We start from the raw sequence: 15,346 nt of genomic DNA on the forward strand, positions 1-15,346 counted from the left end.
TCTATGTGTTGCCAATTTGTACTTCCCAAGCGCTTAGTACAGTGCTCTGCACATAGTAAGCGCTCAATAAATACGATTGATGATGGGGAGATTACAAGGTGATCAGGTTGTCCCATGGGGGGGCTCACAGTCTTTCTCTCCATTTTCCAGATGAGGTAACTGAGGCCCAGAGAAGTTAAGTCACACAGCTGACAACTGGCAGAGCCGGGATTTGAACCCGTGACCTCTGGCTTCAAAGCCCGTGCCCTTTCCACTGAGCCACGCTGCTTCTCTAATATTCCCGTCTGCCTCCGCCTCTAGACTGGAAGCTCGCTGTGGGCAGGGAATGGGTCTGTTATATTGAGCCCCTTCTTTCCTCTCCCCCTCGTCCCCCTCTCCATCCCCCCGTCTTACCTCCTTCCCTTCCCCACAGCACCTGTATATATGTATATATGGTTGTACATATTTATTACTCTATTTATTTATTCATTTATTTATTTTACTTGTACATTTCTATCCTACTTATTTTATTTTGTTGGTATGTCTGGTTCTGTTCTCTGTCTCCCCCTTTTAGACTGTGAGCCCACTGTTGGGTAGGGACTGTCTCTATGTGATGCCAATTTGTACTTCCCAAGCGCTTAGTACAGTGCTCTGCACATAGTAAGCGCTCAATAAATACGATTGATTGATTGATTGATTGCTACACTGTAATAATAATAATAATGGCATTTATTAAGCGCTTACTATGTGCAAAGCACTATTCTAAGCGCTGGGGAGGTTACAAGGTGATCAGGCTGTCCCACAGGGGGCTCACAGTCTTAATCCCCATTTTACAGATGAGGGAACTGAGGCACAGAGAAGTTAAGTGACTTGCCCGAAGTGTACTCTCCCAAGCACTTAGGACGGTGCTCTGCACACGGTAAGCGCTCGGTCCGTACAACCGATTGACCGACTGCCCCGACAGGCCGGCCCGAAGCGGGGCTCCACGGCTGAGGAGCGCTCGGCCCCCCGGGGCCCCTACCTGTCAGCATGAGGACGGCCCCCACGGTGAGCAGGACGAAGCCCACCAGGGAGATGACGCTGCGGAAGAGGGTCTCGAACTGCTGGGGGCTCAGCTTGCTGCGGAGGTAGTCCACGAAAGCGTGGATCTGGCACAGGCCGAAGACGCCGAAGGCCGCCATGTGCTCCGACGACAGCACGGGCTGCGGGAGAGACGGGCCCGGATGGTCTGCGCGGACGGAGCGTGGGCCCGGCCCAACCAGGACTTTTCCACTGTTGCACCCCCGTGGAACCGGAGAGGAGCCCACCCCCCGGCCCCGTGCCCCTAGGCCCGGGGGAGGAGGCCCACCTGGAAGCCCACGAAGGAGATCTGCATGGACAGGATGGTGCCCAGGCAGTAGACAGTGCAGTAAGCCACGTAGATGCGGTGCGAGAAGCGGCCCGTCAGCATCAGAACCAGCACGTGCAGGGGGATCAAGTTGATGAGGAAGACGTAGCCGCCCCATGACGACACCTGGGCGGGCACAGACGGGACGGTTCCTCGGAGGCCCCCGAAGCGCCGGCTCCTTATCCCAGCTTTCCCAGCCTCCCGCCGACGGCTCCAACCGGCCGCCGCCATCTCCCTCCGGAAACCCGGAGACCCTCCCGGCCCTCTGGGCAAGTCGGGGGAGAGCACTTCCGACTAGGCTCCACTGGTCTGTCGCTAATCTCCTCACCGTTAGGCCTCGTTCTCGCCCATCCCGCCGTCGACCCCCGGCCCACGTCATCCCCCAGGCCCGGAATGCCCTCCCTCCCGACATCCGCCAAGCTTGCTCTCTTCCTCCCTTCAAGGCCCTACTGAGAGCTCACCTCCTCCAGGAGGCCTTCCCACACTCAGCTCCCTCCTTCTTCTCCCCCTCCTCCCCCTCTCCATCCCCCCGCCTTACCTCCTTCCCTTCCCCACAGCACCTGTATATATGTTTGTATGTATTTATTACTCTATTTATTTTACTTGTACATATTTATTCTATTTATTTTATTCTGTTAATATGTTTTGTTCTCTGTCTCCCCCTTCTAATAATAATAATAATAATAATAATGGCATTTATTAAGGGCTTACTATGTGCAGAGCACTGTTCTAAGCGCTGGGGAGGTTACAAGGCGATCAGGTTGTCCCACAGGGGGCTCACGGTATTCATCCCCATTTTACAGAGGAGGGAACTGAGGCCCAGAGAAGTGAAGTGACTTGCCCGAAGTCACACAGCTGACAAGCGGCGGAGCCGGGATTTGAACCCATGACGTCTGCCTCCAAAGCCTGGGCTCTTCTCCACTGAGCCACGCTGCTTCTGTGTGTGACTAGACTGTGAGCCCACTGTTGGGTAGGGATCGTCTCTATATGTTGCCAACTTGTACTTCCCAATCAATCAATCGTATTTATTCAGCGCTTACTGTGTGCAGAGCACTGTACTAAGCGCTTGGGAAGTACAAGTTGGCAGCAAAAATCTACAAGGCATCGGCCGCTAATAATAATGGCATTTGTTAAGCGCTCTCACTATGTGCAAAGCACCGTTCCAAGCGCTGGGGGGGATACAAGGTGATCAGGTTGTCCCATGTGGGGCTCACGGTCTTCATCCCCGTTTTACAGATGAGGGAACTGAGGCTCAGAGAAGTGACTTGGCCAAGGTCACACAGCAGACGTGGCTTAGTACAGTGCTCTGCACACAGTAAGCGCTCCATCAATACAATTGAATGAATGAATGAATGAATGAATGGTCGGGGACCAGGCTTCCCCAGCTAGACCGGAAGCTGCCTGAGGGCAGGAATCTTGTCTACTAGCTCTCCTGTATTTTCCCGAGTGCTCAGTACAGTCGTCTCATGTATTCCATCGCCATGACTGACGACTGAATGGTTGGGACCAGCCAGGGAGGGTAGGGGGATGAGGCGGACGGTCACTCACCATGTAGAAGTAGGCGAGGGCACACATGGCGGCCCAGTAGATGGACCCCGTCTTCACGGCCTTGATCCACATGTAGTAAGTGAGCAGCATACAGAAGATGGCGATTCCTGAGAGGGAGACAAGACGCCCCACGGGAAAGCTGGGAAGGGAAGGAGGGAAGCCCCCGCCGACCTGCCCGGGACCGCCGCCACTTCGCCCCGGCAGTCGATCCCGGGAGTTTCCGGCGGGGCCGAATTAGAAAGACCGGCAGCCTCTGCAGATGAGGCCCCGGGTACGAGCCTTTATCAATCAATCGTATTTACTGAGCGCTTACCGGGTGCTGTGCCCCATACTAAGCGCTTGGGACAGCACGATATAACAATAATAATAATAATAATGATGGCATCTGTTAAGCGCTTACTATGTGCGAAGCACTGTTCTAAGCGCTGGGGGGGGATACAAGGTGAGGAGGTTGTCCCACGTGGGGCTCACAGTCTTAATCCCCGTTTTACAGATGGGGGAACTGAGGCTCAGAGAAGTTAAGTGACTTGCCCAAGGTCACACAGATTCGAACCCATGACCACTGGCTCCCAAGCCCGGGCTCTTTCCACTGAGCCACGCTGCTTCTCCAGCTTCTCCAGGCTCTTTTAGACTGTGAGCCCACCTTTTAGACTGTGAGCCCACTGTTGGGTAGGGACTGTCTCTATGTGTTGCCAATTTGTACTTCCCAAGCGCTTAGTACAGTGCTCTGCACATAGTAAGCGCTCAATAAATACGATTGATTGATTCTCCATGAATGAACAGACAGACACATTCCCTGCCCACAATGAGCTTACCGTCTAGAGGGCCAGACAGGCGTTAATATAAATAAATAAAGGATTTGTCATAAGGGCTGTGGGGCCGGGAGGGGGGATGAATAAAGGGAGCAAGTCGGGGCATCGCAGAAGGGAGTGGGAGGAGAGGAAAAGAGGGCTTAATCAGGGAAGGCCTCTTGAAGGGGCTGTGCCTTCAATCAGACTTGGAGGTGGGGGATTAATAATTGTCTTTATTTTTTGACAGGCCCCAGGGGCCTCTCTGAAAGGGCAGAAAGCCATCCCTGCCCGGAGGCAGGCGGTGCAATGCTTTCCCCACAGTGGGTCCTCCGGTCTTTCACTTCCAGTTTCTTCCAGCCTGAAGCCAATGTCAGCTTCCCGATCCCTAGGCCTTGGCCCAGCCCTTCACCCTCCCCCCAGCTCATGCCAGGGAGAGACGGACGGGCCACTTCAGCTCCCCGGGAGCCTCACCTTCGTTGTCGTAGGAGCCGGCCACCGAGCGAGAGATGTATCCCGGCACCACGGCGATCATGGCAGCGGCGAGGAGCCCGGCACCCGCATCCTGGGGGAACCGAGGGGCACGGAAAGCTTAACCCCACTCCCAGCCCCGGGGTCCAGCCAGCCAAACCGGGGGGCTCCCAGGGAAGCCGGCAGGACTTCAAGCTCGCCCGGGGGGGTGGCGGCGACCAGAGACGGGCCAGCGATTGCACAGCAGGAGGTGGGAGGATGACCTTCCTCTTCCCCCTTCTCGGGTTTTGCTCCAGGGGAGCAATCTGCCCAAATGCTCTGCCCCAGATTTCCCTCGGGGGCCAGGGCCCACAGAGAATGCGAACGCCCAGTCCCGAGGGGCGGTTGATCACCGGGCACTGCAGTCCCCTAAGCAGGAAGGAGAAGAAAGGATGGCAAGCAGCGGCAGATGGTCCCTGTCCCGTGTCGATGGGCAGAGGGAAGGGGTCCCTCTGCCTAGCCCCAGGGAGGTCAGCTGAAGCTCTTAATCTTACCTCTTACCTCCTTCCCTTCCCCACAGCACCTGGATATATGTATATATGGTTGTACATATTTATTACTCTATTTATTTATTTTACTTGTACATTTCTATCCTATTTATTTTATTTTTTTGGTATGTTTGCCTTTGTTCTCTGCCTCCCCCTTCTAGACTGTGAGCCCACTGTTGGGTAGGGACTGTCTCTATGTGTTGCCAATTTGTACTTCCCAAGCGCTTAGTTCAGTGCTCTGCACATAGTAAGCGCTCAATAAATACGATTGATTGATTGATTGATTGATTAATCTCTCCTGAGGGCCCAGGACCCCCCAAGAGCCAGCCTGAGCAACCTTCTGCCCCGGGCGGCCCCGCCGAGCAGAGTCCGTGATCCCGAGGCTGGGACCGAGAGCCACAGCTGTGCCCGCACCAAAGCAGAAGCCCGACGGGAAGGGCACCCTCTCCGCCTCCCTTCCAATCCCTCCTCAAATCCCCGAGGCCCCGGGAATCGTCCACAGGCCGGGCTGCAGATTTCACCCTCTCCCTTCTGGAGACGGCGAGTCCCCCAGCACAGAGAGAGCGGAAATCACCGGCTCCGGGAAACCCGGCCGGACGTGGAGACGGGTGCCGGTGACCCGGCCTCTCCTCGCCAGCCGGCTGGGTCCCGCAGAAGGGTCTCGGCTGGGGGAGTGGGACCACCACACCCACCCAATCCTTCACCTTGAGCTCTTTGGTGAGGTGGTAGGTGACAATGGTGGTGAAGGAGGAGAAGAGAGGCGCCAGGAACACGCAGACGTTCCGGATGTCGATGGTGATGTGGAAGAAATGCAGCACGTGGTAGATCGCGGCGGAAGTGATCATCAAACCTACCGGGGAGGATGGGAGATCCCGCTTACCACCGGGCCGGGCCGCGGGGCCCCGGCTGGGTGGTCCCGCTGGGGGCCGGGACCCGTCCCCTCCCTAGATAACGTCGGAGGTGGGCCTCACCCGGGTAGATGGTCCCGCCGATGATGCGCCCCAGAGGGTACCAGGCCCGGTCGTCAAACCAGTTATGGAATTTATAAAACCCCTCCTCCGCCAGGAACCGGGTGGTGCGGTAGTTGAAGTACCTACGGGAGGAGGGACGGAACTCATGGTTACCGTGGGACGGGGCCCTTGCGGACCACAGAACCCCAAGGGCCTCCAACCCCCGGGCTACCACATATAAAAAAAAAAAAAGCACCTGTGGAAGTGATTCTTTTCTTTTCTTTTTATTCTTTTTATTCTTCTTTTTATTCTTTTTATTCTTCTTTTTATTCTTTTTATTCTTTTCTTTCTATTCTTTTTATTTTATTTTGTTAGTATGTTTGGTTTTGTTCTCTGTCTCCCCCTTTCAGACTGTGAGCCCACTGTTGGGTAGGGACTGTCTCTATATGTTGCCAATTTGTACTTCCCAAGCGCTTAGCACAGTGCTCTGCACATAGTAAGCGCTCAATAAATACGATTGATGATGATGATGATCTCCGGGCTGGCCACTGTGACACGGGGCTGGGTGACAGAGGCACACCAAGGCACCTGGGAAGGGTGGTCAGAGGGAGAAGTCACTGACAGTCCGACCGCTAGATGATCAGCTCTTCATCAATTGTATTTATTGAGCGCTTACTGTGTGCAGAGCACTGTACTAAGCTCCTGAAGGGCAGGGATCAAGTCTATTCATTCAGTCGTATTTATCGTATTTATTGAGCGCTTACTGTGTGCAGAGCACTGTACCAAGCGCTCGGGAAGTACAAGTTGGCAACACATAGAGACGGTCCCTACCCGACAGTGGGCTCACAGTCTAGATCTAGATCACAGTCTAGAGTCTACTATCAAGCTCTCCCAAGCGCTTAGCATAGTGCTCTGCACACAGCGGGCACTTAATCGGTGGTATTTATTGAGCGCTTACTGTGCGCAGAACACCGTACTGAGCACTTGGGAGAGTACAATGCGACACGGTTGGTAAACGACCGAGTGTTTCTGCGGCTCCTCCATTCCCTGCCCCCAAGAAAGAGGAGGAGGAGAAGCTGCCCACCTACAAATTTTTCCATTCCTTTTCCCCTCTGATCTGTGATTATTTGGTGTCAGTCTCCTCCATTAGAGTGTAAGCCCCTCGGGGGCAGGGAAAGCATCTGGCGTGGATTTCCGAAGCACCGAGTAGCAGGTGCTCAATAAATACCATTACTACTACTATCTGCTCGGCTCTCCCCGGGCAGAGGGAAGCATTTTAAAGCCCCGGGGCGGCTGCAGGCTCCTTTCCAGGAATCTGGTCATCAGAGGGAGCTGGCCAAGGGCTGGTGCCAACGAGGTCTGCCCCGGCGTATTAAGCGTCAAGCGCTTAATACAGACCACCGTACCCAGTGGGCGCTCAATAAATACCAGCCGTACGTCAACAGTGCCTTCCCGCTACCCCACCGAATTGACCTTCTGAGGGGGAAGGGGAGGAGGGAGTTGGGCCGCCTCAGTTCCCAACGTCCGAGCACCCGGGGTTTTTGAAGGTGGGAGGCTTCACGCGGGGTCTCGGCTGGGAATTGAAGTTTTAGATCCCAGTCATCGGAGCCCCCGGGCGCCCGGGCTTCCGAGGGCTCGCTTCCCAAACCCATCCACCCACGGGCCCCGGAAACGCGGCCCCGAGAACGGCCGCTCCCAGAACGAAGCCGGCCCGGACCCGGCGGCGGGACTTACGGGTCGAACTCGTGGATCACGCTCTCGAACCTCAGGACGGAGAACAGGCGGGTGGAGAAGGCTGCGAAGCAGGTAATAACAACAACAGCAACAACCATGGTACTTGTTAAGCGGTCACAAGCGCTATTCCAAGCACTTGGGGTAGATGCAAGTTAATCGGGTTGGGCCTCACACGGAGCTCACGCTCTTAATCCTCATTTTATGATGATGATGATGGTATTTGTTAAGCGCTTACTATGCGCAAAGCGCTGTTCTAAGCGCTGGGGAAGATACAAGGTGATCAGGTTGTCCCACCTGGGGCTCACAGTCTTCATCCCCATTTTACAGATGAGGGACCTGGGGCCCAGAGAAGTGAAGTGACTTGCCCAAAGTCACACAGCTGACAGGTGGCAGAGCTGGGATACCTCTTTATAGAAGAGGTAACCGAGGCCCGGAGAAGTTAAGTGACTCGCCCAAGGTCAGACAGGTGGCGGAAGCAGGATTAGAACCCAGGTCCTTTTGAATCCCAGAGGACCGATCCGTCGGGGCGGCCACGGAGGGAACGTGAGGACCGGCCCTTCCCGAGCCCCGACGCCCCCCTGGAGACCACCCGGTGATTCCTCCCTCCCGCTGACCGACGGGAATGCAGTGACAGCGCTCCCCTATCCTGGGGGTCAGAGGTCGCTCCCATTACAGATACTCGCTCCTCGGAAACAGGCCAGTTGGGGAGGGATAACAATAACGGCATTTATTAAGCGCTTACTACGTGCCAAGCACTGTTCGAAGCGCTGGGGAGGTTACAAGGTGATCAGGTTGTCCCCCGTGGGGCTCCCAGTCTTCGTCCCCACTTTCCAGATGAGGGAACTGAGGCCCAGAGAAGTGAAGTGACTGGCCCGAAGTCACACAGCTGACAAGTGGTGGAGTCGGGATTCGAACCCACGACCTCTGACTCCAAAGCCCGGGCTCTTTCCACCGAGCCGCGCTGCTTCTCTGGGATGGAGGGAGAGCTGGGCTGGGCCCGGGCTCCAGCACAAGAGTTGGCTCGGAAGGGACGGCCCCCAGACCCTAATCTCGCCCCAGGCCCCGGGGTGACCTTTTTAGACCCCCTCTTTCGCCTTCTTGCCGAGCGATGCCCGGGGGCTAATCAGAGAGGGGCAGCCCGTTTCCCCCTCGCCGGGGGTCATCATCATCATCATCATCATCAATCGTATTTATTGAGCGCTTCCTATGTGCAGAGCACTGTACTAAGCGCTTGGGAAGTACAAATTGGCAGCATCTAGAGACAGTCCCTCCCCAACAGTGGGCTCACAGTCTAAACACCATCCGTACGTCAACAGTGCCTTCCCGCTACCCCACCGAATTGACCGTGCACTCTCTGAGGAGGAAGGGGAGGAGGGAGTTGGGCTGCCTCAGTTCCCAACGTCCGAGCCCCCGGGGTTTTGAAGGCGGGAGGCTTCACGCGGGGTCTCGGCTGGGAACTGAAGTTTCAGATCCCAGTCATCGGAGCCCGCCATCCTGGAACGATGGGCCTGGAATGCCCCCAATCCCTCTGCCCATCCTCCAAGCTGGCTCTCTTCCTCCCTTCAAGGCCCTGCTGGGAGCTCGCCTCCTCCAGGAGGCCTTCCCGGACTGAGCCCCTTCCTTCCTCTCCCCCTCTCCATCCCCCCCATCTTGCCTCCTTCCTTCCCCACAGCACCTGTATATATGTATGTACATATTTTTTACTCTTATTTATTTTATTTGTACATATCTATTCTATTGATTTTATTTTGTTAGTACGTCTGGTTTTGTTCTCTGTCTCCCCCTTTTAGACTGTGAGCCCACTGTTGGGTAGGGACTGCCTCTCTATGTTGCCAATTTGGACTTCCCAAGCGCTTGCACAGTAAGCGCTCAATAAATACGATCGATCGATTGACTGATTGATAAAAGGGGGCACGGTGAGAAAGGACGGAGCCGGCCGACCGCGGAGCCGGCGGGGAGGGGCCGAGGGCGGACTCACAGAGCACGGCAGCCATGGACAAGATGAGGAGCTTCAGGAGAGTGTCCTGCTTCTCGTAGGACAGCCGCAGGAAACCCAGCTTGGTCATGGTGGCGTCCGAGGGGGTCCGCGGAGGCGGCACGAGAGACGGCTGGGGAGAAGAGGGGGTCAGGAGGCGAGGGGCTGCCCGGGAATCGCCGCCACCAACCCCCCCACCCGCTCTTTCGTCCGGAAAACGGGGCCGAGCCGGAGTCCCCCCCGCCCCGACGGCCCCTCCGAGGGAGCAACACTAATCCGGGATGGGCCGGGCACCCGTCGGACGGAAACCAGACTCCCGCGGGAAGCGGCGTGACTGTGAGCCCAACGTTGGGTAGGGACCGTCTCTATACGTTGCCAATTTGTACTTCCCAAGCGCTTAGGACAGTGCTCTGCGCATAGGAAGCGCTCAATAAATACGACTGATGATGACGGTGGGTAGAGCACGGAAGAACCTGGGTTCTAATCCTGCCTCCACCCGCATTCATTCAATCGTACGTATTGAGCGCTGTGGGCGGAGCACCGTACCAAGCGCTCGGAAAGTCCGGCTGCCTCCCGTGGGACCTTCAGCAAATCACTTGACTCTCCGTGCCTCGGTTACCTCGTTCGTAAAGTTGGGATGAAGAGCGTGAGCCCGATGTGGGACGCGGACTGGGATCAAATTGTTGCCAATTTGTACTTCCCAAGCGCTTAGTACAGTGCTCGGCACATAGTAAGCGCTCAATAAATACGACTGATGATGACCAAACTGATTAGCTTGCATTTATCCCAGTGCTTAGTACAGAGCCTGCCACGAGCCAAGTATTTAAAAACCATGGCAAAAAACTAAAAAAATCACTTTGTATACTAAGCGCTCCCCCCCGACAACGGCTCTATGGTAAGATGCCCGGGTTCAAACTGATTAGCTTGCATTTATCCCAGTGCTTAGGACAGAGCCTGCCACGGGCCAAGTATTTAAAAACCGTGGCAAAAAATTAAAAAAATCACTTTACACGCTAAGCGCTCACCCCGACAACGGCTCTACGGTAAGATGCCCGGGTTCAAACTGATTACCTTGCATTTATCCCAGTGCTTAGTACAGAGCTTGCCACGAGCCAAGTATTTAAAAACCGTGGCAAAAAATTAAAAAAATCACTTTACACGCTAAGCGCTCACCCCGACAACGGCTCTATGGTAAGATGCCCGGGTTCAAACTGATTACCTTGCATTTATCCCAGTGCTTAGTACAGAGCTTGCCACGAGCCAAGTATTTAAAAACCGTGGCAAAAAATTAAAAAAATCACTTTGCACGCTAAGCGCTCACCCCCGACAACGGCTCTATGGTAAGATGCCCGGGTTCAAACTGATTAGCTTGCATTTATCCCAGTGCTTAGTACAGAGCCTGCCACGAGCCAAGTATTTAAAAATCGTGGCAAAAAATTAAAAAATCACTTTGCACGCTAAGCGCTCACCCCGACAACGGCTCTATGGTAAGATGCCCGGGTTCAAACCGATTAGCTTGCATTTAGCCCAGTGCTTAGTACAGAGCCTGCCATGAGCCAAGTATTTAAAAACCGTGGCAAAAAATTAAAAAAATCACTTTGCACGCTAAGCCCTCACCCCCGACAACGGCTCTATGGTAAGATGCCCGGGTTCAAACTGATTAGCTTGCATTTATCCCAGTGCTTAGTACAGAGCCTGCCACGAGCCAAGTATTTAAAAACTGTGGCAAAAAATTAAAAAATCACTTTACATGCTAAACACTCCCCCCGGACAACGGCTCTATGGTAAGATGCCCGGTCCCATGGTTGTCTCTATTTATTTTACTTGTACATATCTATTCTATTTATTTTATTTTGTTAGTATATTTGGTTTTGTCTCCCCCTTTTAGACTATGAGCCCACTGTCGGGTAGGGACCGTCTCTATATGTGGCCAACTTGTACTTCCCCAGCGCTTAGTACAGTGCTCTGCACACAGTAAGCGCTCAATAAATACGATTGACTGATTGATTGTCGCAGCATGCCAGCTGGAGGGGGTGATCAGTGATTCGGAGGGGGCTCCCGAGCAGACTGACGGAGAACAGTGCTTCGCACATAGTAAACGCTTAATAAATGCCATGATTCCACGGTTGTCTCTATTTATTTATTTTACTTGTACATATCTGTTCTATTTATTTTATTTTGTTAGTATGTTTGGTTTTGTTCCCTGCCTCCCCCTTTTAGACGGTGAGCCCACTGTTGGGTAGGGACTGTCTCTATATGTTGCCAACTTGGACTTCCCCAGCACTTAGTACAGTGCTCCGCACACAGTAAGCGCTCAATAAATACCACTGATTGATTGACTGATTAGATATTATTACTTGGGCTGCATGGAAACAAAGACACAACACTCCCACTCCCATGGAATTCGAACCCATGATTGTCGCGGCGTGCCAGCTGGAGGGGGTGATCAGTGAATCGGAGGGGGCTCCCGAGCAGACTGGCGGAGAACGGTGCTTTGCACATAGTAAGCGCTTAATAAATGCCACTATTATTATTATTATTATTATTACTAAACCCTCGTTAGGGAGGTGCCACGAGATAAAAACATCGAGTCTCTGGGAATCCCATGGCACCTTCTGCCCGAGCCAACCGCCAACGGGGGAGGGTCGAAGGTGTTTTCAGCGCACTTAGAGAGGCCGAGTCCTCCTAATCATCATCATAAATCGTATTTATTGAGCGCTTACTATGTGCAGAGCACTGGACTAAGCGCTCGGGAAGTACAAATTGGCAACATCTAGAGACAGTCCCTACCCAACAGTGGGCTCGCAGTCTAAAAGGGGGAGACGGAGAACAAAACCAAACATACTAACAAAATAAAATAAATAGAATAGATATGGACAAGTAAAATAGAGTAACAAATATGTACAAACATCTATACATATATATAGGTGCAGTGGGGAAGGGAAGGAGGTAAGATGGGGGGATGGAGAGGGGGAGGAGGGGGAGAGGAAGGAAGGGGCTGAGTGTGGGAAGGCCTCCTGGAGGAGGTGAGCTCTCAGTAGGGCCTTGAAGGGAGGAAGAGAGCGAGCTTGGCGGAGGGGCAGAGGGATTGGGGGATGACGTGGGTCGGGGGTCGATGGCGGGACAGGCGAGAACGAGGTACGATGAGGAGATTTGCGGTGGAGGAGCGGAGGGTGCGGGCTGGGCTGGAGAAGGAGAGAAGGGAGGTGAGGTAGGAGGGGGCGAGGGGATGGACAGCCTGGAAGCCCAGGCTGAGGAGTTTCTGCTTAACAAATGCCATCATCATCATCTTTACCACCAGGACTGGTGGGAACCTGGCTGGGAGACCAACTGAACGCTCCTCCTCGTGGGAAATGGAACGGAATCGCTCGACCTGGAAATCTGTCCCGGATGGCACCGAGCCGTTGGCCCCCGCTGCCAGGCCCCAGTTGGGGTGGTACAGCCCGCGGCTACCCCGGCTACGCACCCCAAAAAGGAGTTTTCATGCCCAACTGCGTGCCCACGGCCTCCGCCCAGCGGTCTCCAATCAATCAATCGCATTTATTGAGCGCCTACTGTGTGCAGAGCACTGTACTAAGCGCTTGGGAAGTCCAAGTTGGCAACATATACAGTCCCTACCCAATGGCGGGCTCACAGTCTAGAAGAGCCTGAGAAGAGTCTAAGCGGGCTCATTCATTCAATCGTATTTATTGAGCGCTTACTGTGTGCAGAGCACTGGACTAAGCGCTTGGAAAGTCCAAGTTGGCAACATATAGAGACGGTCCCTACCCCACGGTGGGCTCACAGTCTAGAAGAGCCTGAGAAGAGTCTAAGCGGGCTCATTCATTCAATCGCATTTATTGAGCGCTTAACTGTGTGCAGGGCACTGGACTAAGCGCTTGGGAAGTCCAAGTTGGCAACATAGAGAGCCGGTCCCTACCCAACAGCAGGCTCACAGGCTAGAAGGGGGAGACAGACAACAGAACAAAAAAGAAATAGAATAAATATGTCCAAATAAAATAAAGGGTAATAAATAGGTACAAACATATATACATTCATTCATTTCATTCAATTGTATTTATTGAGCGCTTACTGTGTGCAGAGCACTGGACTAAGCGCTTGGGAAGTCCAAGTTGGCAACATATAGAGACGGTCCCTACACAACAGTGGGCTCACAGTCTAGAAGGGGGAGACAAAGAACAAAACAAAACATATTAACAGAATAAAATAAATAGAATAAATATGTACAAGTAAAATAAATACATAAACAGAGTAATAGACTATGAGCCCACTCTTCTAGACTGTGAGCCCACTATTGGGTAGGGACTGTCTCTATATGTTGCCAACTTGGACTTCCCAAGCGCTTGTCATCCCCCGGGCCTGGAATGCCCCCAATCCCTCTGCCCATCCGCCAAGCTCGCTCTCTTCCTCCCTTCAAGGCCCTACTGAGAGCTCACCTCCTCCAGGAGGCCTTCCCACACTCAGCCCCTTCCTTCCTCTCCCCCTCGTCCCCCTCTCCATCCCCCCCACCTTACCTCCTTCCCTTCCCCACAGCATCTGTATATATGTATATATGTTTGTACATATTTATTACTCTATTCATTTATTTATTTTACTTGTACATATCTATTCTATTTATTTCATTTTGTTAATATGTTTGGTTTTGTTCTCTGTCTCCCCCTTCTAGACTGCGAGCCCGCTGTTGGGTAGGGACCGTCTCTAGATGTTGCCAACTTGGACTTCCCAAGCGCTTAGTAGGAGAAGCAGCGTGGCTCAGTGGAAAGAGCCCGGGCTTTGGAGTCAGAGGGCACGGGTTCGAATCCCGGCTCCGCCACTTGTCAGCTGGGTGACTTTGGGCATGTCACTTCACTTCTCTGGGCCTCAGTGACCTCATCTGTAAAATGGGGGGGGAAGGCTGTGAGCCCCATGTGGGACAACCTGATCACCGTGTAACCTCCCCAGCGCTTAGAACAGTGCTTTGCACATAGTGCTTAATAAATATCATTATAAGCGCTTAGTCCAGTGCTCTGCACACAGTAAGCGCTCAATAAATATGACTGAGTGATATGTTGCCAACTCGTACTTGCCAAGCGCTTGGTCCAGTGCTCTGCACACAGGAGGCGATCAATAAATACGATTGATTGATTAGTACAATGCTCTGCACACAGTAAGCGCTCGATAAATACGATTGATTGATACGTTGCCAACTTGTACTTCCCAAGCGCTTGGTCCAGTGCTCTGCACACAGGAGGCGCTCAATAAATACGATTGATTGATTAGTACAGTGCTCTGCACACAGTAAGCGCTCGATAAATACCGTTGATTGATTAATAACATAACTAGGGGAGGTCCTTACCCAACAGCGGGCTCCCAGTCTAGAAGGGGGGGGGGGATCCCTCATCTGTAAAATGGGGGTGAAGACTGTGAGCCCCCCGTGGGCCTCGCTGAGCACCTTGGAACCTCCCCAGCGCTTAGAACAGCGCTTTGCACATCGTGAGCGCTTAATAAACGCCGTTATTCAACCAATCAATCGTATTTATTGAGCGCTTACTATGTGCAGAGCACTGTACTAAGCGCTTGGGAAGCACAAATTGGCAACATATAGAGACAGGCCCTACCCAACAGTGGGCTCACAGTCTAAAAGGGGGAGACAGAGAACAAAACCAAATTATCATTATTATCATTAAGGGGGGGAGGCAGACGACACAGATGATCGTTTCAAAGGCTGGTCCGCGGGCCCAAACGCTCAATGCCCCATAGGCCTTTGCGGTTGGCCAAAGTGGGGTCCCCAGCCCCCATTGTTGGCACCAATGGGTCAGAGTTGGGGTCTTCCGTTTCTAGGGCGTTCATCTGCCCCCTTTCCAAATACCCAAGGCCCCCTCACCCACCAGTGTTTCCCCTCTGTGCAACCCCCTGCCCTTTCACCCCGGTGAGGCCCCCCAGCCCCCTCACCTGAGCAGGGCTCTGCAGGCCTTCGCCCCGCTCCGTCTGCCATCCGTTCAGCCGCC

General features: G+C 53.6%; 1 protein-coding gene across 1 annotated transcript in view; it reads right to left on the bottom strand.

The window, feature by feature from the left end:
* Positions 1-15,346, bottom strand: part of STT3A (STT3 oligosaccharyltransferase complex catalytic subunit A) — a 28,469-nt gene extending 13,123 nt beyond the window's left edge. Inside the window, exons 1-9 of the mRNA XM_038754149.1 lie at positions 15,291-15,346; positions 9,363-9,492; positions 7,385-7,445; positions 5,672-5,793; positions 5,405-5,550; positions 4,177-4,267; positions 2,915-3,021; positions 1,328-1,492; positions 1,001-1,181 (exon numbers count right to left, since the gene is read on the bottom strand). Coding sequence (XP_038610077.1) covers positions 1,001-1,181; positions 1,328-1,492; positions 2,915-3,021; positions 4,177-4,267; positions 5,405-5,550; positions 5,672-5,793; positions 7,385-7,445; positions 9,363-9,450 — 961 coding nt within the window. The 5' untranslated portion in view covers positions 9,451-9,492; positions 15,291-15,346. The remainder of the gene's footprint in view (positions 1-1,000; positions 1,182-1,327; positions 1,493-2,914; positions 3,022-4,176; positions 4,268-5,404; positions 5,551-5,671; positions 5,794-7,384; positions 7,446-9,362; positions 9,493-15,290) is intronic.

Source organism: Tachyglossus aculeatus, chromosome 11 (genome assembly GCF_015852505.1).
Source record: "Tachyglossus aculeatus isolate mTacAcu1 chromosome 11, mTacAcu1.pri, whole genome shotgun sequence".
In the NCBI taxonomy this organism is placed as follows: Eukaryota; Metazoa; Chordata; class Mammalia; order Monotremata; family Tachyglossidae; genus Tachyglossus; species Tachyglossus aculeatus.